The 26699-nt window shown below is 30.6% G+C and overlaps 2 protein-coding genes across 2 annotated transcripts in view; both read right to left on the bottom strand.

Annotated features, from left to right (window-relative positions):
- The window catches only part of LOC145312460 (chondroitin sulfate proteoglycan 4-like), a 52714-nt gene extending 38902 nt beyond the window's left edge, over positions 1 to 13812 (bottom strand). The window contains exons 1-5 of the mRNA XM_080151718.1: positions 13795 to 13812; positions 12367 to 12480; positions 11627 to 12043; positions 11081 to 11212; positions 6711 to 6910 (exon numbers count right to left, since the gene is read on the bottom strand). Of these exons, the coding sequence (XP_080007844.1) occupies positions 6711 to 6910; positions 11081 to 11212; positions 11627 to 12043; positions 12367 to 12480; positions 13795 to 13812 (881 nt within the window). The remainder of the gene's footprint in view (positions 1 to 6710; positions 6911 to 11080; positions 11213 to 11626; positions 12044 to 12366; positions 12481 to 13794) is intronic.
- Positions 13813 to 13976: 164 nt separating this feature from the next.
- Positions 13977 to 26699, bottom strand: part of LOC145312461 (chondroitin sulfate proteoglycan 4-like) — a 168044-nt gene continuing 155321 nt past the window's right edge. The window contains exons 21-25 of the mRNA XM_080151719.1: positions 26107 to 26147; positions 15815 to 15956; positions 15285 to 15391; positions 14699 to 14820; positions 13977 to 14200 (exon numbers count right to left, since the gene is read on the bottom strand). Coding sequence (XP_080007845.1) covers positions 13977 to 14200; positions 14699 to 14820; positions 15285 to 15391; positions 15815 to 15956; positions 26107 to 26147 — 636 coding nt within the window. The remainder of the gene's footprint in view (positions 14201 to 14698; positions 14821 to 15284; positions 15392 to 15814; positions 15957 to 26106; positions 26148 to 26699) is intronic.

The following is a 26699-nucleotide window of genomic DNA, read 5'->3' on the forward strand; positions in this document are numbered from 1 at the left end:
TTGGAAATGCTTAGAGAATATATATTGTGTTTTCTTAATAATCTTTAGCGAGGTATGCCACTTACAGTAAAAAATCTACTTTTAATAAAGCCCATGAAATATCAATTATTCTATGCTTTCTCAACTTTAAAAATACTTAATAAAATTTTTAACTTAAACAGATTCTTTGTCAATGTTAAATCAATAATGTTTTTGCCATTACTTAGGCTTTTGACTATCATTTTCAAAGCAATCTATCTGTTAAACTATTAAAATCCGTCAGTAAGAAATAAAGATAAAGTCAATTTTCTTATTGAAATAGGACGAATGACATCCTCACATATCCAAGCTTTAAAGGAGCTGCGCCTTTAATACAATGTTTATAGAAAGTGTATTTTTGCCTGCAACACATGCTTATAATGTTTTTTTTCGATTCTACACAGGAAGGCAGGGAACTTTGGCTGTAAATTATACTAGAACCCAAAGTTATACAAACACGTTCTTGCATTAATTGGCTTAATCAGTTTTGTGTAATTAAACATTGATCTGCTGGTTCTATCTTGTACTGTGCAAACTTTTCACCCAATAATTTCAGCCACATAATTAGGTAATAGTATTTATTGCCTCCATGCATAGGAAGTTGAAACATTTTTGAAATTCATAAAAATGCTAAAAAATACAAAAGTTTACAAGAATGTTTATTGTTGAATCGTTTCATACTTTCTGATAAAATTGTTCTTGTATAAATGCATGTTCCTATCTATGATGCATGGAAACACAATGCACACATGCATATTTTCCAATACATGATTAGCTTTTTAAATAATTTTCACGTATATTAAGCTATTTCATTGAAAAAAAAAATGATTTTAAAATTTTTCAACGAATCTACTTAAAAATGAAAGAAAAAGGATTACTCTATAATGGTTCCATTTTTTTTTCTTTTTTCTTTCAAATATCTCTTATTCCTGACTTAAATTTGTAGTACAGTAATATCTACTTTTTTATAGATTTAGCTTTCTTCTCATTATTTATTCTATCGCTTATTCCTAACTTACTATTTTTGTACAAAAAATCTACATTTTATAGATTTTATTATCTTTTTCTTTATGATTTATCTATCCCTTATTCCTGACTTGCTATTATGGCACTGTAAAATCTACATTTTATAGATTTTATTATCTTATTCTTTATGATTTCACCTATCCCTTATTCCTGATTACTAGAGCAGAACAATAAGATCTGCATTCTATGAATTTTATATCTTACTTTTTATTGCAGTTTAAATAAACTTAAAAGTATACTACACACATTGCATATTTTGATATTTGTAATGGATTTTCTTTAAAAATATATTTTAAAGTAGGGTTGGGCCGGATAATTAATTAATATTTCCTTGTAAAAAAGTCGACAGAAAAAAAGCAATTATGATAGACTTTAACTTTAACTAACTTTACCTAAGGGTACTAATCAGAAATATTCTATTATATATTCCTGTGAGATCCTTGATTGATTATAAAAGAAGTTTAACACATCAAAAGTCTCAAACAGGGCTACTATCTTAGGAATTTGTGTGTTCAAAGGTCAGGAGGCTAGTTCTGCTGGGCCATGGTTTAGTTATCATATACATTCAAGGCTCTATAACATTTTAATACCAGTTATAAATAGATGTGTCTTCATTTCTGCTTATGTTAATACGTTTGGTTTGTACAATGTCAGATGAAAACCAATTGTCTTCAAGATCCATGTCTGGAAGTCTTAACTTTCCATTTTAATTAATTGCTTGCTTGCTTATGAGCCAAGATGTTTCCCCATGTCATGTCCTTAAAAAGCAGCAGTAAAGTCTTTGGTTAAAACAAAAAATCAATTTTGCAAAAATATCATATTAAATATAATCCAATGATGAAATTTAGCAAGCTAAATTTTGGTTATGTGGCACCGCTGTCGGGAACCCGCATCAAATTCTATCATTATGCCCTTTGAAATTTAATTTATTTCCAGAAGTGCATTTCCCTTTTCACATTTACCCTTTTCGCTAGTTTTCCCCCAGTTACCACGGATAGTGAGATATGCCAATGGAAAATATAAAGGACAGGATATTTTGCCTTGAAGTCAGAAGAAAAAGCTACAATGTTTCTGTTCCTTAGAGTGCCTAGCGAACACAAAACCCCTGTCTTATTTTTAATCTTTAAAAAGTTTTTTTGGCATTTTGCGGAAAATTGCCATTACAATAACAACCAATATAATTTTTTGTAGCTTTAAAAAATGGGAAGAATATTTATGTATTAGTCCCTGTCCTTTAACCTCTTTGGAGATGGTTTATAGAATCTTCAGTTTATGCTTGATCACATAATAATAACAGTCTATTATATAACAAAATATGTTGTGATTTGATTGGTTTAAGACATTATGGAAGCTACCTATGTTGGAAAATATCTAGTGTAAATAGGTCAACTATCAAGTCTAACTCTATCCCTCATTTTCTCTTTTCTTAATCTTTTTCACCTTTTTCTTTTTTACTTCTTTTCTTTTACTATTTTGAAAAATTTATTTGGTATCTTTTTCGATTTTTAAAAATCCTTTTTTTTCTATTATCAAAATGTCTATTGTTCTATTATTTCTCTCTCAAAATTTATTTATTTACTTTCAATATACAAATTCCTGCCCCAAAGGGTAAACCCCGCTGGGTAATTCTCTGTTAGATTGTGCAATTAACTTAGATTCACTTTTTCATTGCTGTTGGTAATTTTTTTGCAGGCAGCCACAACCACACTTTCATATTATGTACATAAAAAATATATACCTCCCGGGAGGGCACAGATATTCGACTGAAATTACACTGGTGCCCAAAGAATCAAAAACACAATTTCTGATTGGGGTTTGCTTAAAACTTTGGGTACTGATATTAAATCCTGCTGGTTGTTTCATACTACCAGTGTCCAAATATTATTTTAATCTACATTTTATCCATTGTCAAAGGTTGAAAAAAATGTTCTGTTTTTGTCAAAAAATGTCTTCTTATTATACATATAATTAAGTAAGGAAGGCAAAATTCCTAATTATTGCAGGTATATTCAATGAATCTTCAAAAAGACAATGCAAAAGAATATAAGAAATGTTAATATTACTGCTTTCTTTTAGTTTTACTCTTTCAGTCGTTTTGTTCAACTTTGAACCTTGCGTTCCTTGTTAGTAAAGTGCTGATGTTGCAATTTTTGTGCAATGAAGTTGTTCTTTTTTATTTATTTGTTTACTGTATGTATCTTGTTAGCAATGCAGCTAATCTACATTTTACTCCTCTATACATCTTATTAAATGTTAATTAAATCCGTAGAAAAGAATTGTTAAGATTTATATTAAACTTTGTTAAGAAACAATGAAAATGACCCTATGCTTGAAGTCTACGGTTGATTTTTGTAACGGTAAAAAGTTAAATAAGAAAAATTGCCAGATTTGATTAACGTAAAGTATATGAAAGCTACGACGCTTAAAACAAAATTTATACAGACATTTTGATGTTGATAAATAGAGTCAAGTTCCACGTCTAATTGATTCAGTTTAGGATAAATGATTCACAAAATTAAATTGTCTTTGTCAACCCCGAAGACATAGACAGCTCTTCTCAAATAATGTCTTCAATTCAAGGAAGGTTAAAAACTTTAGACAGTTTTTAGATAAATAATGTCTTAGCCTTTAAAGGGCTTTGTGTGTTTGCATTACGGAGATATATCAGATATTATTAATAGCTTCTTCCTTAGCATCAAGAGGCTTTGTTTTAATAGAGGAAGAGTCGTGAAGAGACGCAAAAATATCTAAAAACCACAGAAAGACTTAAATTTAGGAGTAAAATAGTTTTAACTAATTAGAGGTCGTGTATGAAGCCTCTCTAAAATGGAGAAATAATTTGGTTTATAAGTAAGAGAAAGAACATAGAAATAGAATATAACTTTTTATCTTTGTGACGTAACAAAAATCCATCTCTTTTTTAGGGGTTTCCTTTCCCACCTCCCCTCTCATCCTTCGATTTTTGTTACGTCACAAAGATAAAATGTTAGACACTATTACTAGGTTCTAAGAGAAATCTTAAAGGACATACAAAAAAGCTTCCTACTTTACGTAATATTGGTCCTTTTTTTTCCAGTTTCCGAACTTTTAGATACATTATTGATTATTCGACTTAACAAAAATTAATAATTAACGACATAAAAATCTTCCTTCCATTATTCCCCCTTGGGTACTTGGTGAATATTAAGAAATTTAGATAAAAAACAAACTTATCTATGTCCTGAGTATTCCTCTTGTTGAAACGGTTTGAAAATATTTGAAATGAAATGAAATTACGTGAATTAATCACTATGTCAAGTGGAGACAAATGGAGGGTTTCGATAACTGTTATTATAACACTGTCACAGTAAGATTTAAGTCTTAAATATCCTGTTTATATACTGACTTTAGAAATTTTGTTGAGGAAAACCCAGAGATCTAAAAGGATAAGACATTGACCGATAAATTGATGTAGATCCCTAATGATGATACACAAATTATCTGTAGATTTAAATTGGTGGTTGAAACGTTTAGACACTCAACTCAATAAATCAACCAATCAAAATTCAATAACGAATAAGATATTGTTATTATAAGGCTTTAAGTACTAGTGAAAAATACAGCAAATGTCTCCTCCATCCCTGGAGAAACCTCAGAAATAGGAGGTAATTTTTTTTACATCTGTATCAATTTATATATGTACATGTTTTTAATCGAAAGTGATAAGCCAATAAAAAAAAAAGATATACACCCCCAATAATGTTTATAATGTAGAATTCACTCCCGTCGAAAAGTATGACCAATGCTAGTTTGTATAACCCAATCAAAAAATGGCCCAAAGTTGTTTGAATTAGGAAACAGATGGTGTTGTAGATTATTAAAGCGACATACACTTTTCTGTTATTATTTATGTTTACTATTAAGTCATTTAAATTTTTAAAAGCGAAGCTTTTCTATAATTAGGGTCGGTCCGTCCGTCCGTACGTCCGAGATGGATAGCTTTTATTCGTTAATTTAGGCATGTTAGAATTGTCCTATTGATTTCAAACTTTGCATGATGATTCCTGTAGTAGTTGGGTACGATTTAGAAAGCGTAGCAACTCTATAATCATTACCAGAAAGTCCGTACGTCCATTTTAAACATGTTGATTTTTTTACTTTTTTAACAACAAATTTTCAAGTGTTCTATTTATCCGTTTGATCTGATTTTTGGTATATTGATTCCTGGGACAACAAAGAACAATATTATAAGCGAAGCAACTCTATAATCAAGTCCAAAAATGTAAGTATGTCCATAAACATTATCCTGTTTTTAAGCAGTTTTTCAACAAATTTACCTACAATTTTGATTCGACATTTATACATTTATGTTCCGATTTTTTAGTTCAGATACTATACAAGTGTTAATGTCCGTTTGTCCTACCGTTTCAGTGCTTCACTTTTATGGATGTTGTCATCCTTGTTTTAAAATTATTCCTAAGTTAGATATACACAACTTTTAGAAAACAATTTTATAATCTCTTTAAAATTAATTTTTAAATAAAGAAAATTTTCGTTGTAAACTTTAAGAATTATTACATAAAAACTTTAATTCATCTATTGCACTTTAAAAAAAAGGGCATGCAGGAGAAGGGTGTTACCACACCTTTGGGAAAATTAAGGAGGGGTTATTCTGGACCTAATGTTGAGGTAAATATTAGACAATTAGTTGTTCGATAAAAAAAAGTGGTCATGAAAACGTTTTAAACATTGCTTATAGTCATCACAAATGAAAAATAATTGACACTTGAATGGCTGCATAATGCTTCTAGGCTAAAAAAGTGTTAGGTCAAGTGAAAAAGTAAAAAAATCAAGTCCTTCATTACATTGATACAGTTTTTATTTAAAGATACCCATATTATTCCTGTTTTAAACTAACAGTACAGTGAATTTGAAGTTTTGATTAAATTGAAAGGATACCTACCTATACAATATTTTGATTAGCTTAAATAGACTTTACAAATTTATATTGCTTGAATAAAATTAACCCAAGGAATATACAATTCAATAAGATGTCAGGTATTAGCAAATAAATTTACAACCCATTTCTTCCTCCCTATTATGTATTAATACAGTAATTGTATGCTTTTACAAGCGCAAAAAATAATCTACAAAGATTTATTTATCTTCTATTTTTATATCCTACAACTAAACTATTTGGACTTTTTTTTAACGTTTCTAACATCTAACCTAATTTTAGCAAGAAAAAATGTTAAATAAATATTGTATAATTTAGTCTTTACAATGGGAAGATGAACTTTCTGCATATGATACTTCATTTTATATAAATATTTCCTACAAATATCAAATCTAAATAAATTTTGTTCAATATTTTAGGTTGACTGCATACACAGACAAATAAAACTTAGAATATTATAAATATAGATAATTATATCTCATAGATTAACTAAACTCAGAACATTTTTGCTTTTACTATTATCATAGAAAATTCAATAAAGAATCCAATAGGCAGTTTTAGTGCCAAAATGACATATGTTAATAAACAAAGAAGAAAAAATACACCGAATAATTTTTACAATTAATGTTAATTCTTAGCAATAGGGATAGCTATACAAGGTGGTGTAAAAATACGGACAAAAGTAGTTTTTTTTGTTTTATCGAAATTTCATGTATTAAAAAAATCTTACCGTTGCACAATAAGGCCCGTGTTGTTGGTGATCTTGACGAATGGCTTGCTGGCGCGCACCTTCAGCTCCGTGCTCACCCACAGCTGCCCGTCGTTCACCCAGATCAGGATCCGGCCAAAGTTGGAGCCACGGTGACGAAACATGATCCTGCCGTCGTTGATGTCCTGCTGGGTAAACTCGCTCACTCGCTTGCTAGGATCCTAAAAATAAAATTTTTGTATCTCAATGAAGGTTTGTGGAAGGGTTTCTCCTCTCTGGAAAATTATACGCCCTTCCCACAAAAAGGAAAAAAATACATTTTCTTTTTAAATTAAAATTAAAATTGGATATTCGTGGTAGCTTCTCTCCCTTCCCTTATCCATAAGGGTCTCAAAAAACTCAATCGAGTATAGAAATAAAAAAACTTAATTACCATTAACTGCGTTTTTGTATTATTGTGCGTTAAGATCTTTAAAACCTAAAAACTATAATATAAAATGCATGATTTTTATTTAAACTTTATGTTTATTATAAAAATTCAAAATTAAATTAAAGTGAAGAGGAAGTATTTTATGTAATTTGTAGAACTAGATGTAAAACATTTACATGTAATAACGTATGCATTTTAGAAACTTACAGGGGCTGCGGAAACTTTAAAGAAAAAACAATCGAAAGAATAATATTTCAAATTATATTTTTTTGAGTTTGTAATATTTTCCAACAAAAATGTTATTATATTATTCTTTTTAGGGCGATTTCTATTGGGAGGGTGGTGGTCCCCTGAAATAGTTATAAACATCCTCAGGCCCCTTGAGAAGCTACCCTGTAAAAGAGAACCATATCAGTTGATCGGTTAGCGAGATCCTTCGGTGCAAACAGACAGAAAAACTCCTAAACGTGGAAACTAAAGCATTTCATAACTAAAATCAATTTAATATCGCTGAAGAGCTATAATCCTGTTTCTCATAAAATATAAATTACAGAAGTGTATAATAAATAGACTTGTTTATTTTATATTGGTGTTTTTGCCCTAATTGTCTCTTTTATTGGCTATTTAATCAGAGAGAGAGGAACAATAAATATGTCCTAAATTTGTTTATTATAAATTTTTCATTACTTTCTCTCTATCTACTCAATAAAATACATATGTTTTCTATACGGTTCTGGACAAATTTATCCAACGGAAACAAATCGTATCCAGAGCTGTGATGGTATCAAAAATTAAAATAATTTTTGAAAAATTAAAAATAATCTTCAGAGACAAAATAAATCATTTAGATTTGGGTTAATTATTCATTTTATGATATTTGATAGTTTTCATGATTTTCATGATTTTTTGGACCAGCGGAATGGTTAGTAGCAAATAGTTTTAAAACATTATATAAATTCTGTACTTTTCTACTTTTCTAAATGATGTGTTTGAATACTTTTATTTGAAATCATATATTTATTCCAGAATTCATGAAAATTCCACTTTTCCATTTAATCCCTTTTCCTCAATTTACACCCAGTTTCTTTTTCTCTAAATTGTCTTAATCTCAATAAAATGGTAAAAGACACACAAGTTATAGGGAGAAAAAGAAATAGATAGACAGAAAGAGAACCTAAATAAAAGTCAAATAGAATGTTTTTATCTAATAAGAATTCTAAAAATATTAAAAATACTTAGACGGAAAATAAACACTTCAAAACTGGTTGTAAAGAAAATGAATTTTTAAAAACTAGGGCTGTTGGATAAACAAGACAAATATGTTCCTTCAAAAAAGAGAGAAAAATTATGAGGGTCCTAACAAACTTTAATTGGAATTTGTATGTCAATCTGGTTACATTTCTTCCATCCAAAAATGTATACATTAAATTTGCTTACAATCTATATTCATCTTATATTGTTTTGTAATAAAAAGTGTTGCCTGAATTTTACTGTTAAAGTCACATTTTACTGTTAAAGTCAAACTTTATTGTTAAAGTAATATTTTACTATTAAAGTCAAACTTTAATTGGAACTTGTATGTCAATCTGGTTACATTTCTCCATTAAAAAATGTATACATTAAAATTGCTTACAATCTATATTCATCTTATATTGTTTTGTAATAAAAAGTGTTGTCTGAATGATACTATCTAAGTCATAATTATTTTAGCTCAATTGAAGCAACATCCGTCTAAATGCATTAATGTTTGCAATAGCACTTGCAACATTATAGCAACACTAGACAATATAGGAGTAGAGTAACCATGAACACAATAGCACTTGCAACATTATTGCAACACCAGACAATATAGGAGTAGAGTAATCATAATCACAATAGCACTTGCAACATTATTATTTAATACAGATAATATAGGAGTAGAGTAATCATAATCACAATAGCCTTTATAACATTAAACAACAAAGAAAGCAGTAGTAGTAGAGTTATCAAAAACACAATGATAATTTTAATATTACAGAATAGTAGAAAGTATAGTAATAGAGTAACCATGAACACTTGCACTTGCACCATCATAGCAACACTAGACAATAGAAATAGAGTAATCAAGAAAACAGCAACACTCATATTAACATTATATCAACATTAGACAGAATAGAAATAAAGTAGTCATGTACACTGCGATCAAATATAGTTTTTAAAATTTTCAGTCAATTGTAGAATTTTAAAGTGATTTCTAAAGTAATTTGCTTTAAAAAGAGCAGGGCTTCTCAAGTTCTCTTGAACAGTCTAAATAAAGCTACTCTTGAACAATCTATTTATCCTCAATTGTCCGTGCTCTTATTTTGCTCATGCAATGCCAAACTAAACTTAACTATAAACTCAGCTCTAAACTACAACTTTGTAATTCTTTTACTTTACTCATATTTAAAGGACAATCTTACTCTTTAACGTATGCTTATTTAGGCGAAGATATTTTATAACTTTGGATTATACGTCCATCACAAAGTTAATAAACTAAGTTTAACCTTCTTATATATAATTGAATTTTCCAATATACAAAACATAATCATTAAAATATTGATTATGAAAGGACTTTTTAAAAAATATTCAATAAAAATAATTTTAATTTACTGTACCTTGAATAGTAATGACAAAGAAAGGTAAGGAATACAGTGGAACTATCATTCTTATTTAAATCTTTACATAAATCTGAGGACTTTTGGAAAAGGGTCGTGCAATCAAAGCGTAGGTAATCCGTAGAAAGCTTGCCTGATTAGTTATTAGATAATCCAACATAAGAACTAATGGTGTATCCTTTTCTATAGAGGTTAAGAACTTAGAGGCATGCACAAGGGGTGTGTAAACTTTAAAAAGTGACACCCTTCCTCAATTTGAAGGATGTCTGAAAATTTGTTTTTGCACTACGAGTACGCAAGTCAATTTACCTTTTAGTTATGTATGAGGATTAAAACCTAGGGGGGTTTAACAACCCTCAAGACAATTGAATTAGGAAACTCCATTCTTGTTGACTGTAATTATTCCTCACGATTTTGTTTTGAAGGGGGTGTTGGCGTTCAAACGAATCCTAGCAAAACCCTGTGCACGCCATTTTATAAAAGAAATGTGACACAATATGGGTTATGGCTGACACATTTTCCACTTATTCTAAATGTTTACTTGAAAATTCCACATTTACTTTGAATATTCTTCAGTGCGAGAAACTAAGGTGTTACTGTTAACCTTGCAATATATCTTGGAGTAATCGTTGTGTACAAAATAATTTCCCAATAACTGGGTCAGTCTGTTCACAGAAAACTTACGCACAACTCTAGCAGCAAAACTACTCTACAAAATTTTGACTGTCTAGTGTTTTTTCATTCTGCTGATACACAGTATGGCTTTAATTTATCATTGTAAGCAAATATTTGGCAAATAAAATAGCTATTTTACCAAACATAAGATTTACGCAAATTTACCTATCGTAGCTACTCATTTAAAAATTTAAAAAGCTATTTACACTTTATTATTTTGTTCTAACCCAACTTCTATGCTTATTTGACAATTATTAGAAAGGTAAGAAATTAATTGTTATTTAACAGTTTGTCTTTTCAAATATTGCTTTAAGAAACAATATATTTCCTTTTTAATTTCAAAATGTATGGTTTTCAAAGAGAAAAATTATTTTTTTTTGTGTTAATAAATATTCAGTGAGGCAGGGGACATTGGACTGTAAATTATACTTGTCTTCAAAAGTTTATAAACCCTATATCCTATTCACTGGCATAATAAATTTTTCAAAAATAATCTTTATTTAAAAAACGGGTAATATCTTGATCGTAAAAGGGGGAAAGATGGGCAATTTAAAATCTATTTATGTTTATCCCTTAAGGTCCCTCAATAAATTTGATTTAAAATTCGTGTCGTTGCTACTTAAACAATTATTAAGTGATATAATACAAACCTCTGTATAGACAAGCTCGCCATTGGGCGTGGCCCGAGACTCGAACTTGATATCTGCTGGACGGGTGTCAATATCCATGTCAGTGAACAACAAATCTTTGGGCGTCAGCACTTTTTCACCGTTCTCGACCACCTGCAGTCAAGGGCGTATTAAGATTCTATATTTATGGGTCTTTAAAATCTTCTAAAAAAATCAACAAAAAGACGATACAAATCAAAGGATTAAACTTTCTATTTTTTATGATCCCATAAAATACAAATTATTTTCCTATCTCGTTTTAAATTATGACCAAAGACGAAGATGATTAAAGTCCCTCAACAGATTATGACGTCATACGATAAAATAACCAATGAGAAGCCAGCATAAATTTTAGCATTGGCCAATTACAGTGTATGCTGGCCTTTTATTGACTATTCTATCGTATGACGTAATAATCTGTGGAGGTACTTTAATCATCTTCACCAAAGACCAACGTTACACTTTTCTAGTAAAATAATTTTAAAAATATTTTGAAAGACTTTTTTAATATCTTTACTACGCGCTTGCCTGCAGTATATTGTCGACAGCTCTTGTCGGAGTTTGATCGTTTCTCAGCAGGACATGTATGTGAAAAACACCAGAATATTGAAACTCGCGGCCGCCCTGTTTCGACGCCAAAAACGCGAACGAATCGCGTCGGGATTCTGAGTCATCATGATGGTAAACCAGCCGTTGTTCCGCCAGTTCGCTGGACGTAAAATACAAGGTATGCTGCCGCAATGTATCTACTTTATTGGCCGCCAAAACATTGAGCCAGCCAAACCGCGGCGGTTCTGTGATATTGTACACGAATCCATGGTAGTCGAGGGTTCGAATCTCCAGGTATTTATTGGTGATGACTTTACGGCCCCCCTCCTCTACCTCAATGCCCTCCAGTGTAATATCAACGCTTTTGTCTCCGGGCAGGTATGAGATGGCAAATACCTAGATGCAGGGGTAAAGGATAAGTAAGCATAATGATTATCAGTTCTAGTGATATAACAAATGGAATCACAATAAAACATTAAGCCTATCTTTCCTTACTTGTTTAGAAAAAAAATCATCTCATGTAAAACTTCCTCGAAAATTGTGCAATGATAGGTCCAGCACTCATAAATGTAATTCATATTACAAAACAATATTTTTAACTTTTTTAGTAGCAAATCTGCATTATAAATAAAATGGCTGTGTGAAACCCTTTTAAGGAAACTTGATTTAATTTTTAAAATATTTTTACTTTCACCATCTATTTATCCTTTAACTCCTGCCTGTTCGTTTGATACTTGGTTAGGGGTGGTCACTTGGAAAGTAAACTGATCCTGGGTTAATGAGAAGGGCTTCGCGGATAATTTGTACTTCAGACGTCCGGATAATATTTCAACCTACAGTCACAATAGATTCATTATTATAGATCCATAGTTTTTGGGGAAACCAAAAGAAATCTTTTGATGCCTATTCTAATCAGGGATCTAAAGGGATAAGACAGTGGCCTATAAATTGATGTACAACCCCAATGATGACACACAAAATTAACCCGTTAAACTGTTGTTAACCTATTTTTAAAACGTATATATAAAATATACTATGACACCAGTAGAATCAGACTGCAGAGCCTAAATTTGAATTAAATCCCCAATAAACTTTTTTGGGGGGATTTAAATATTAATTTTTACTGTTGCCGTGATCATTTTGACCAAAGCAAGAGGTTTTTTTTTATTTGGGTAAAATTCGTAGCTTTTAGAGTGTTTTGCTTCATAAATATTGTATTCTGGTATAGAGTAAAATTAGATTTTAGATTATGATTTTACTATAAAAATTCACTAAAAAGTTAATTCTTTATAATATATCAACGAATTAACATTAACATGTTTGTGTTCTCTCACTTATTTTAAAAACATAAAAAATGGCTGTAAAGGGTTAATTGACAACAAATGTTTATGCAATACAACAAATTTATTTTTGTCACATATACAAATGCGTTATAAAATAAGATTATTCAAACTTATTTTTTAAAATAATTTTAAAAAGAATGTATCTTTTATGTGTATGGTTTTCATTCTTTTCATTTTACTTAAAAATATAAATTATTTAACTACATTGGAAATAAGTCACTTTGTGAAAACACTCTTTGTTTGAATTGTTAGGAATTGAAATAAAACAAGACTTCTTATTGGTTAGATTTCAGAATTATTTGTTTTATTGTAAATGTTAGATTGTTCAATGAAATTAATTGTTTTGGGAAAAAAATTTATTTCCAATGAACAGAGTAATGTTTTTTTTATTGTATCAATATAAAGTGAATTATATAAAAATGTTCTGTAAGCCACAATATTACCCGAAGTAAAAAAAGAGCTTTTGCTTCGGTCAAAATGATTACAGCAACACTAAAAATTAATTTTTAAATCCCCCCAAAAAAGTTTATTGGGGACTTAATTCAAATTTGGGCTCTGCAGTCTGATTCTATAGGTGTCCTAGTATATTTTTGACCCCCCATTCAAAAATAGGTTAAAAACAGTTTAAGTAGATTAGGATTATTGGTTGTAACGTTTGAACACTCAATTTAATGAGCTAACCAATCAAAATTCATCCCCAAAGTTATTAGGCCAACGAATACATAAACATATTATAAAAATTTGGGGACTAGTGTAATAAACAGCCCATTCTCCACTCTTTCTCTGCTTTTTAATAGAACAGACTTGCACATAAAATTCCATGAAAGGTCAATGAAAGATAAATTAAACTTTTGCTTTTGACAAATATTTCTTGTTGTATATTCTGAAATTTCCTATTCAAAAAAACCATTGTTTTTTTACAATAAAATCTGATTTTAAAGGAATGTAAAATGTATGTTCCTAATTCTAACTCTATTCTATTAAATCTATTCCTGTGAGAAAGACGAGTTAACAGCCAGGGTCTGGAAGACATTATTGGCGGCGGATCCAGATTTACTAATCACCAGATTACCCTCTCTGGGCAGGGACAGGATCCGGTACATTATTTTAGAATCCGGGGTCCTCTGTGGAAAGGTTTGGTACATCAATCCGTTTTCGGTGATTACGCTCTCGCCGACGTTTTCCAAACGCAGGCCGTGGTTGCGTACAGCCTGTTGGGTTAGGTTTGGTTAAAATAAGTCAATATTTTCTCAATTTGTAATGTATATTCATTGGCGTACAAAGATGCCCTTTAATAAAATTTATCAAGGCGACTATGAGTCGCAATAATAATCTTTATTAAGTTAGGTCAGGTTAGGTTAGAGCTGGATCTTTAAATCATTTTAGTGGTGAGCCAGATCGGGGTGAGCCAACTTTCCACCAATGAGAGCACAGCATTTTATGAAATGCCGCGCTGTGATTGGCTGAAATTCGGCTCATTCCGATCTGGCTCACCATTAAAATGATTTAAAGATCCAGCTTAGGTTTCATTGGGTACTGGGGTATCTTCCCAGGTTTAGGCCCACCCGCAGGGGTTACACGTAGAACAAAACTACCCCCTACTTATTTTCAATATGCGAGGGAGGGCTTTGTTGCTCTTCGGGCACTTTGCGGGAAACCACCGGTAAAACCATTATGCCTACATTTAATTGTGACTTAAATTAACATTCCTGAATATTGATATTGATAAAATTGATGGAAAAAGTGTAGGTTTTATCCACAGGGTTTCCGTTCAGTTGTGCGGTGAAAGTAAAATAATCAGATCTTGGGTTTCCACGACTATGAACATATCTAAAACAAGGATGAATACATTCATTTTACGACAACCTTTAAAAATAAGTTTAAAATAAATGTAAAAGTATTGTGATTGTGTTTCCAATGTTTATACCATTTCCTATTTATCACCATATTTAAGACGTCTACTTTGTTGTTGAAAACATCGTCTTTAGCTTCATATAAGGGTAAGATTGTTTGAAAGTTTGGCCACGCTAGTAAAAAATTGTCTTCATTTAGTTCTATAATCTTCTTTTAAAAATGTGACATTAATTTTTAAGGGGTGCTGCCATTTTTCTAACAAAAATACAGTAACTGTGTTTTTGACAAGAATCAGCACGATTTTTTGCTGTCAATTTTAAGTTTAGGTGTATGATTTGACTTATAAAAAACAATGTAAATATTTACCAATGCTATGACATAAACAACCATAGAATTAAAATCCAATGTTTATATTGAGATGAAATGCGTAGAGTACCTACCTAACTTTCTTCTTCTCAATCTGTTTCTGAGTAAATCTTCTTGATGTTATCCACTTTCCATTGCCCCGCTGCCGTTGCAGACGACCGTAGCTGGGTCCACTTACAACCTAAATGAAATTTGTTTGTTTAATAAACATCCATTTAAAAAAATGGCCTAAACCCATGGAAAGACCACCAGAAGTTACCTTCAATGTGAATAGTTGAGTATTATTTTGAAAAAAAAATAGGGGTAGGGTTGAGTTTTCAGGATATGTTATGCAATAATGGGTACAGGACGCCGCATGCATGGGATTAAACATTGAGCAAAAAATTTCCCTGTCTTATCTAATTTATTTTAGAATTTTTGGAAGGTGGATTTTTGTGTTCCCTGGGCATTTTTAGGGAGAGAACTGCTTTGTTATTCTCTAAAAAGCAATCAGTTTAGCGGTTAGCGAGATCTTAAACTTCACCCGGAAGGACAAACGAACGGACGGACAAACAGAAAGACAAACATTGTTCTACATTGTATTGTAAATAATAAAAACCTATACCTCAATCTTGATCTCGGCGTCAGGTCCCAGGCCGGGCGAGACGAAGGAGAGGTTGGAGGCGGTGATGTACTGGTTCCCACCCAAGCTGACAGATATACCCGTGTTGTTCGAGAGTTCCAGCTCAATACTGATCACTTCAAATCTGAAATTGAAGATTATTAATATTGATTGTATTTTCTGTCAAGTCAAAGATTAGTTAAAGATGCCTAAATATAAAAATAATGTCATAACCTTTTATGATGGTTTATATATCTTCTTCTTGCAGTTAAACAATCGACGTTGAAGAATTGACGTAGAATATACGTGAATATCATGACAGGGGAAAGATTGTCGTCAATTTAGCTTGCTAAGATATAACTCGTTTAGTGGTCAGTTCGTCCATCCAGTAGAATGGGAGGCGATGGCGTTATGGGAGTAGAAGCGGAGAATCCTTAATTTAGCCCGTTGCAAGTTTCACTTTGTTAGAGGATATAAAAATCTGGTGTAAGATTCAATCACGATAACATCTAATTATGACTATGTCATAAAACGATATATCTTTAGTTCTTTTAATTGCTTTAACGTCCTATAGCCCAAACAACCTTCTATAAAATAGCTTTGCTACAAAAAAGCTGTCAATTAAGACTTTAATATCATTTATATCTTTCCCTAATATCCTATATTTTGTATTGGTTGTGTGCAGTAAAACAATTGTAAATATGTTTTATCACATTTGTGCGCCAAAAAAAAGTAAACAATGTTTCTTTTCAGAGGTTATGTGCCAAATTTATCAGTATTAACCTAATAATTTAACAATTCTATCCATCCCTTCTAGCTAATTATGGTTTTATATAATTGTTAATTGTCTTTTTTAAAACTCTTTGGAAGTCTTCTCTATAATCTTTTTATTATTGAATTTTAAAAAAATAACATACTAAAAAAATTAAAGTTAAGCATCATTTTAAAAATTACAGTTATAATCGATACAGGTCAAGTTAGATTTGACAAATCCTTATTGCTATTCATATATAAAAAATATCTATTACAAATTTTAGAACAGAGGTGAATTCTTAAAAAAATTTTGCCTCACTAAAATCAGTTTGCCTCAATAAAATTTTAGTAAGGCAAAATTTTCCCCTCTTAATTTTTAGTGAGCCTCACTGATTTTAGTGTGGCAAACTGATTTTAGTGAGGCAAATTTTTTAAAGAATTCACCTCAGTTCATTTTTTTGGGATATTAATGGTCTTAATTTATTCAAACAATTAACCAGTTATTATTTGCATTGAACAAAAAATTAGGGTTCCTACATTACAGGGTCAGTCTGTATAAATGGATGTTATAAGGATTACAGGGGAAATTGTTGCTATTAAGTTTATGGCACCGCTGCTGCAACTTAATGGATATGTGTTGGTATCCATCAGGGAAAAATGATCATGTTGGAATTAACAAGAAGTTTTTAATAACCTATTTTTAAAAAATAAACTTGATATTAATAATTGATGTAATTTTATTTCCTTTAAACAACCACTTATCTATACTTATATAAAAGTAACAGGATACTGTCTGTCTATACCGAAGGATCTCGCTAACAGCTAGACCGATATGGTCCTTCTTTACAGTTTACAACTACTCTGGGGAGGGTACCTTCACCATCGTAAGAGAATCGACACTGGGAAACCCCCTTGTTATTATTATTTTTGATTTGAAATATAAAATAAGGGTTAACTTCTCCCCTCCCATTCCCTCAAGAGCCCCTATATTATTTATCCTTCTATCCATGATATGTGTGTTATTATTATTTGTAAAATAATAATATTTTGCAAGGCTGACAAGCTCAATTTGTGTCACAAAATTGGTGTGCAAAATTTTTAGCAAAAAAATTACAAAATAGCTTCATACGTTTAAAGTTTCAATAAACAGAAAATTTGTATCATAGCTAAAATTCATAAAATCAAATTCTTAATGATGCGTTGGTGTCAAGATAAAAATAAATTTTTAAAAATCTGCACTTTCAAAAACAATTATATTCGCTGAAATAATCGCACATCCAAGAATGTCTGGAATTCTTTTAGCAAATATTTTTGCGTACAAATAAGTAATAGACTAAATACTTTAGAGTTTAAAACGTGTTGCAATAAAAATTCTTTTGGTTTTGGGGGGGATAGAATTGATTTTAGGAAAATAAGGGACTTTTTTTGTTTCATTTTAAAATGTAAATTTGCCTACTTTTTTATCAATTGAATCCATGCAGTGCCTTGTTTTATAAATTTTTTTTTTTAAGTTGGTTTATTGAAAGATGATAGAATAAACTAATTAATTGTTTAGCTTATCAATAATTGATTTAATTATAACTGACAAATTGTCGCCATGCCATTATTTTTACACGAATTTGCCTGATATTTACTTCAACAATATGACAAACACTTATGATTGAAGTCTTTTGTTCATATAACAAACGGTCTTTGTATTTTATTATACAGTAGTACTTAAAAAAAAACTTTTAAAATTTGACAAAAATTAGCAATACTAATAATTGGTCTATTTTATATAAGATAAAAAGTTATGATTTATTATTTGATAATAGTTTAATTTATTAACTAAACATCTTTATTAAGTTACATTACATATTAATAAAATGTTTACTTATTATTAATTCAAATAAACTTAATTTTTCCTTCTTTTCAACATTATGGACATAGTTGTCAATGACATTTGTATAAGAAAGAATTATCTAATTGACTTTAAACTTACGTTATTGATCCATTAATAATCTGTATATCTGTATTTAATAGGAGCTAGTATGAATGTGGTCATCCTTGATTTCTAAAGTATTCTATGTTATCTTTTATTTCCTCCTTCTGACTTCAAAGTTTTCTTTATTCAATTTTTAATCCCTCTTTATCTTTTCTTTTCCTAGATTATAAAACCATAAATTTGATAAAGTTTCCATAAGTCCAAGGATAGATAAATTGACTTTAAAGAATATCCAAAAATATTTGTCATTACTCATTACAATCTACAATACAAAGTAGAATGATGTCTGTCCGTCCGTCCGTCTGTCCGTCTGTCCGTCTGTCTGTCTGTCCGTCCGCCCTTAAGATCTCGGTAACCACTAAACAGATTTTATTCTACTCTTCAGGGAATATACCTACTGGTCCTGTTGTGGTTTTAGACTTTTTTCTTGGGAGGTGGGACACCCCCCCCCCAAAAAAAACCTCCCAAATCAAAAAAAATATATTTGAGATTATTGGTGACAGCTTCAGAAGTACTGAGATTTTTTAAAATTACCTCTTAGGGCAAAGCCCCTAGAGGCTAGGGGCGAAGCCGCTAGTGCACTATAAGGAAAATTAAAAAAGGAATTAGCTAATAGCTAATTTTTAAATTCATGGAAAATAAGAGGAGGGTATTTTTTTTCTCTCCCCAGGGCTACTTAGTACCCACTATAACCTAACCTAATCTCACCTAGAGTAATAAATTAACAAACAAAAACTACCCCCCCCCCCCTCTTATGTATCATGATCAACAAGAGACTTTGTGTGAAAGCGCCGAAAAACTTAGGTATATATGATTTTTGAAAATTCCAGATTCCTAAATCCGTGTAAAGTTGATATTCTCCAATACTCCAATTTTGCTTTCCCCGAATATTGAGCAGAGTTGTGGAAATTGTCAGGCTGCCAGCCGCCCCCCATGCAAACTGCAATTTTAAAAGGTGCACCTCAACCTTTTGGCTTATACCTCTGATAACTCCTATGAGGACGATTGATGTATAGTAGGTCCCAAAGGACTATTGCATACAATCAACCCTTTGATTGCACGATCTTTGTCTGGAAGTCCCAACTGTGCAATGTAATGAGTTACGTCTTTAGTTTTGATGCCATTTTGGTAAAGACTTGAACCCATCAGCTTCTCAAGGGTGGGTGGATGCGCTTAGTGTTTTTGGCTAAATTTGCTTTTCAAATATGTAAAGTTATGATTTTTTTTGTTGTGAAAATAATTTTGAGTCTAAAATTGTGTTAACATGAACATTAATTACTTAGCTGCATATGAAATGATTTTCCTAAAACTATAAAAAGGAGCTTTGACTGTCCCTTTAGTCCACTTTCCCCTTTACCTTTCCCCTGACCTTCTTATGGTTAAACACTATAAAACACAAGGATAAAGGGAAGTATTACAAACATAGAAAACAAAAGGCATATACTCTGTGAAAAAAGGTATGTAATATAATTTTTTTTTGTATCTTTAGGTATACAGCATCTAAGCACATTTTTTTGAAGGCCTTATAAATAAGACAATTTTATTTAAACATTACATTCTGGTTGTAAGATTTTCCATTTTATTATTATATTACTTACCCTTTAAAATTTAAAATATTACTTTTAAGCATTTAATAAAAAGTCACGTTTAGATTATCAGAATTATAATCTAACACCATAATAAAGCAAATTTCATTTGAATAATCTTATATTGTTCAATTGTCAATCCCTTAATCCCCATAAATTTCTATTTTAATATTTGCCAGAAATTTGTATTTAATATGAATATAGGATAATAGAAATTAATTTCTGAACTGATTGACTTCTATATATTTTATACTAGCTGCTGTGCCATTTGATTAATTTCATTATTCGATTACAAACAAATGTCTTTCCCAAGAAGAGTAAATAAAGTATTCATAAAATATATTTATTTAGCTCAGTATCAAAAAGGACTCATTTGTTTTAAATTGCCAATAAACAGAAATATTTAAAAAATGCAGTTAATGAATTCATTTGAAAAATACCAGTTAAATTAGGAGTTAGTGGGCTGATTATACAGCGATAAAAGTCATGTAATAGTTAATTATCGCATTGTATTATATACAGCTTTCCGCGGATATTAAAATAAAAAATATAAGATTAAAACTTTTGTTAACCCCTAGGTGCGACAAAACTGTTATTGATTTTAAAATTTTTATTTTAATTTTCCTAGAAAATTATCTGTAATACGATCATGGCTGAGAACAGGTTTTAATCCAACTGATATCAATCGGTTTCGAAGCCATACTGGTATGTTTGTTCCAATTTAATATGTTTTACATAAAGATTAAAATCGCTGAACATCTTTTCCCTATACCCCGATAGCGCGATCCTTTTTAATTAGAACATCAGTATGCCTTTGATATAATTGGTAATCAATCTAAGGGGGATTCCAAGGACTTTCTGATGCTATCTAATAACAGTATAATTTCAAACTGTTAGCATACAATGGTAATATGTTACAAAAGTATCTTTATAGGCAATAAACCTAATTTATGTCTGTATAATGTGAAGAAAAGTTGCTATCCTGTTATATACAGTGGTAAGGTTTTTTAAGCCTAAAGCTTATGATCTGAATAATTACTGAACCGATTGGCTTCTTTATTTTAGGTGAGCTTCACATAGATCATGTGATGGTTTTAGTCTTTTTTTGCTAATATAAGTCTTTCGCTTTCCCTGAACAGTTCGCCAAATGGACAGGAGGTTTTTGAGATTTTACTGTACATTAGTTGAACTCAAACTGTAAGAAAATATTTTGAGAAATGTTGAATTTGAGCTTTAATAGTGCATATTACTTATTCGATTTTTTTATCTATTTTTTTGTTTCATCCATTATCAAAACGGCTATGGAAATGCGATATAAATATTATTATGAATATATAGAAAATATTGTATTTTTGTGTGAACACCAGAGATTTGGATTGAGTAGTGAATGGAAATGAATACCTTATACAATATACATATTAACATAGGGTTAAGGGATATGACTTTTTCATTTATCTCTCACAAACCATCTAAAATACTAAGTAGCATTATGACTTATGAATATAAAAATAATAATGTCAAACTTTTGTATATTAAACTTAGGTTCAATGTCAACATAAATATCAAATATTCTACTTTTACAACTTTGCTTCAATGTTGCGTCAGCCATTAACACTCTTATTTATTGCCACGTAGTCGGCTAAAAGCTTTACATTGCATATTATTTAAATTATATTGCTTTGGGCATTGACAGGTTTCTTTATTCCTGACTTCTGTAATGGTGTGCACAAATATCTAGGTCAATATTTAGATATATATTAGGGGGTTTCAAATATCCTTGAATTTATTACATAAAAATACAAAAAAAAACTTTTTTGGGATAAATTGGACTACAAGTTTATTTAAAATGTGGACCAATGCAGCGAGGGAGGGGACATTGAGAATTACAATGGTCCCCAAAGTTTCATTCAAAATTCTTATTCGTTGGTTTAACAACTTTGGGGACTATATTGAACTTTGATTGGTTGGTTCACTGATATAGTTGCTCAAACTTCTAATCTATAGAAGAAGTAATTTTGTGTATCATCACTTGGGATGTAATAAATTTTTCGGCCATTGTCCTATCCCTTTAGAACCCTGGTACCAATAAAACAACTTACGGTTTGAAATTAAATTCACAAATATGTAGAACACGGTTGTTATTTTAAGGAACAGTCTATTACCAATTATAAAAGACCATGATCTTTGAAACTTTCTAATGTATATGTATATTACATTAACACGAATACCTAAAAATCTTAATGAAGGATTAGCACTTTTAGCACCAGCGAAAAATGTATTTATTTTCTAGTTTTTGAAAGTGTTGATCCTAGAAATTTAAACTATGCAGGTTTTTATATTCTTAACTTAACCAATTGAGTTACTAATACCTATATTAACGAGGGTCCTAAAAATTTCCAGGTTGGTTTTAAATTATTTTCTTGACCCTCTCTTCCAAAAAAGTGATAAACCTTCTCAGGACCTATGAGAAGGTACAATGAGAATCCACAAGTATACAGAAAAATGGAAGCAAATTTTTATTTATTTTTTATTAGCAAGAACACTTTTGTAAACTCGATTATTTTTTAGTAAATTTATATAGAACTCCCTCTAAAACCAAAATCAATTAAAAAGGTAGAAAATATTTTTTATCCATTGTCCTATCTCTGTAATCTTGCTACCCTCCTGTATTTATATAAGTATGAATGGCTGAAAGCAACCTAAGCCATTCAGATAAAAATTAGGGATATAAGGATATGACAATGACGGATAATTTGTTTTCCTTAAGAAATACTATAAATATTTTGATAATATACAAGATGTCGATTTATCCTTGCTTATTTGCGGAAATTTTTTTTTTCATTGGTTTATCCATCCCATGTATTTCTGAATATAATAAAACTTCCCAACTTTTTTCTTTATAGTTTTACCTTATGCTTTATTCTATTTGATATTAATAATAGTGACCCATATTATCATACTTTTTTTTTAAAAGCACTCTTAAATGAAAATAAAAACCCCAATGATAATACACAAAATTACCCCTTCTGTAGATTACAATTAGTAGTTAAACCGCTTTGACATTCAACTAAATGTACCAACCAATCAAAGTTAATTCAAAGTCCCCAAATTTGTTAAGCATACGAATAAGAAAACGTTATTATAAAACTTTTAGGACTATTGTGATAAACAGCCCATTGTCTCCTTCCTTCTAGGAACAAACATTAATTTCTACCTTGTAGTTTCAGGCTTTGATGATTTGAAAATAATTCTTCCATAAAAGTCTTAAATACATGTCTACTTTACAATGAATAGAGAAGGTCTAGAGAACTATTTAAGGAGATGTCATCTCCACCTAGAGAAATCGCACCTAGAAAACATCCCCCTTCCTTTCATGTAGGGAGGTAGCCGCTAGTACAATGAAGAGTAGGTACTTAAACAAAATTTGATTTAAATTAGAAAGATCTGAGAATACAGAAATAGCTTAAAGAAAAAAATATTTAAGTTGAATATAAAATACTAATGTTATTCAAACTAAAAAACTCCTATTCTGAATTTAGGTAAAGACTTTTAAGAACGGTCCTGATTTACATATTATCTGTTTATATATGAGTTTAAGATATGGTTTCAAAGTTTTTTCCTCCTTAAATTGCGTATACATGACTTTGAAATTTCTTTAAATACTTTCTTTGTGGGAGGTGGAACTTTGTGTTTGAATTACACACAAAAAGTTTTTCATGAATCTGCGAAACATGAATATTAATGTTTGTATGTTTATAATATTGAACCTATTCTTTGGCTTAGAAAAAAATCACTTAAGATAATTCTATAATTAAATGATCCCTTTGGTGCTTTGGCCTCAAAGTGCCTATCGAGCACTGAACCCCCACCCCCTTTTAATATATAAATTTAAATTAATTGAAGCGAAGCCTAAACCCTGCTGTGGCTACCAACTTCCCAACATAATCTAAACTTACCTGATCAGTAATAATCAAACAAATAAAAACTCAATTAATTTAATATAAGACGGGAAGGTCTTTCAACTAGATACTTTTTGGGAAACCACCATAACTTCTTTATTTTTTTTTTTACAGAATGATGGATATAAAACTTAGTAAAAGTTTGCAATTGTCAATTTGTTATATGTTCAGAAATTAAACTTTGTACTTTTATCTACATAGTTTGCAACTACTTTTTTCCCCTTCTTTATATTAAAAAAGGCTATTTATAACAAGACTGCAAATTTTAAAATTATTTTGGCACAAAAATGAATGCAAAAATATCAAGATTAATATGAAAATATAGCTTTATTTTAGATGCATAATGTGGTGAAAATAGCAGTGTATTAATACACATTTATAAAATGAGAAGATATTAAATACACATTTCAAATTTTCCTTTCAAATGTTTTTGAATATAAAGAAAAGGAAACAATAAGTTTTTTTCCTTGTATGGTTATAATACTGTGTAAGAAATCTTTCTTTATCAGTCTTCCATGTAAAATGGAAGATTCTTAAAGTTTCATTTTGTAATTTGTTTTCTTATTTCAGTTTGAACACGTTTTTAGCTCCTATTATTCTTTCTCTCTATATTATTTTTCTAGTGGAAAGTCCCCAAACGTTTTTTTATTAATTGGCTTAACAACTTTGGGGACTTTTAGATTGGTTAATTCATTAAGTTGAGGGTTTAAACGTTTCAACCACTAATTTCAATTTACAGAAGGTGTAATTTTGTGTATCATCATTGGGGTTGTACATCAAATTATCGACTATTTTCTTATCCCTTTAGATCCCTGATGTCGACCACTTAAAAATTATCATTTAAATTATTTTTAAAAAGTTGTAGATTTTCTTACAATCTTTAATATTTGGCGAATTAGTTTAAAGAATTAGGCCATGTCTTGTCTTAAGGACGGGACAATACAAAGTTTTGAATAGTTTCTAAATATCCCTAGTAGTAGTGGCCAGGAAGCCAAGTATATTTAGATTATACTACAGGGATACAAGGATAGATAATAGTTTCTAAATATCCCTGGTAGTAGTGGCCAGGAAGCCAAGTATATATAGATTATAGTACAGGGATACAAGGATAGATAATAGTTAAAAGCTACAAACAGACTATGCGACAGAATTATTAAAATAAGTAGGAACTTATTATTAGAAGCAATCTTAATTCATCATTATGAGTAGCCGATAAAACTGCATTTTTTACATAAATATATTGTTCCCCTTATTCCTGCAAAAAATACATTTTTAGCAATTTAACAGATTCCCCTAAACCCTGGTTGGTATATGGCGTGGCAATAAAGCTACAGGCAACTAAGATAAGTGTTTTCAGACACATAAATAAATTTCTTTCTTTCACAATCATAAAATCATTTCAGTGACAAACAAACATTTTTCATTCTATCATCTACAATACAAAGTAGTACGATGTCTGCCTCTCTGTCCGTCTGTCTGTCTGTCTGAAGCTTAAGATCTCAGCAACCACTGAACCGATTAGGCTCTACTCTTCAGGGAATATACCTACTGGTCCTGGGATGGTTTTAAGCTATTCTCTTGGTGGGGAGACACCGTCAACCCCCCCAAAAAATGAAAAATACCCCCACCCAAAAAAAATAAATCTTTCTTTTTAAATCTAATTAACTCAAAAATAGGTTGATTAAACCTCTTGGGGCATAGCCCCTAGAGGCTAAGGGCGAATCCGCTAGTTTAATATAAAGCAGGGATTTTTGTGTCTGTTCTTAAGAATCTCGGTAACCAATGAACCAATTAAGTTCTCTATTTTAGGGAAGCTTTATAAAGAGTATTTTTCTGTATTTTGATATTGGTTAAGGCCTTTTTATACCCTCTCCTTCCCTTCGAATACAGTCCCCTAAAGACAAGGGAAGCAACAGCAAGTTCTTTATCATAAGCTTAATTCACACACTATCATTTATTAACATTTTTATATTTTGCCTATTTAACTATCCTGTAATTATGAAATTAGTTTACCTGAAATGTACCATATTGCTGTAATGCTCTCCATCCCAGGCCTAAATATAATTTACAATCAGTTTATTTCTTTGATACAATTTTCTTTTAAATATCAAGACAATATATATATATCGCACTGTATTATAAACAGTTTTTCGACTGTTTTGTTGGCCCCGTGCGGTCGAAGGCCTGGTCTGCAAAACAGGGTTTTATACAGTGCTCGACAGCCGCCCGTTAGCCGCCTGTAAACCTCAGGGAAATCAACCTTTTTCCGATTTTAAAAATTAACGGAAAGTCTAAACCTGACCCAACCCCCCTTCAAACTATGGCAATATTTTCAAAGCATTCAATCAGGTTTAAAATTTAGGCTTAGTCCCGGCTGCCGAGCTCTGCCTATAAATGTAAAATCTAAAATTGACATTTCTTTTGACGGAGATTTGTAATACTATTTTTTAAAATATGTACTATTTTTAGGTTTTAAACCATATATTGAAAGATTGTATTTGTAAAGCAAATAAATCTATTTACAATAAAATAAACCCTATTGTGCTATTTGTTTTCTTTTCATTTTAGCAAAACTAGTTTTCTAGTGTCATTGATAGATATTTATG

This window comes from Acartia tonsa, chromosome 2 (assembly GCF_053477335.1).
Source record: "Acartia tonsa isolate MP-2025a chromosome 2, ASM5347733v1, whole genome shotgun sequence".
NCBI classification, from domain to species: Eukaryota; Metazoa; Arthropoda; class Copepoda; order Calanoida; family Acartiidae; genus Acartia; species Acartia tonsa.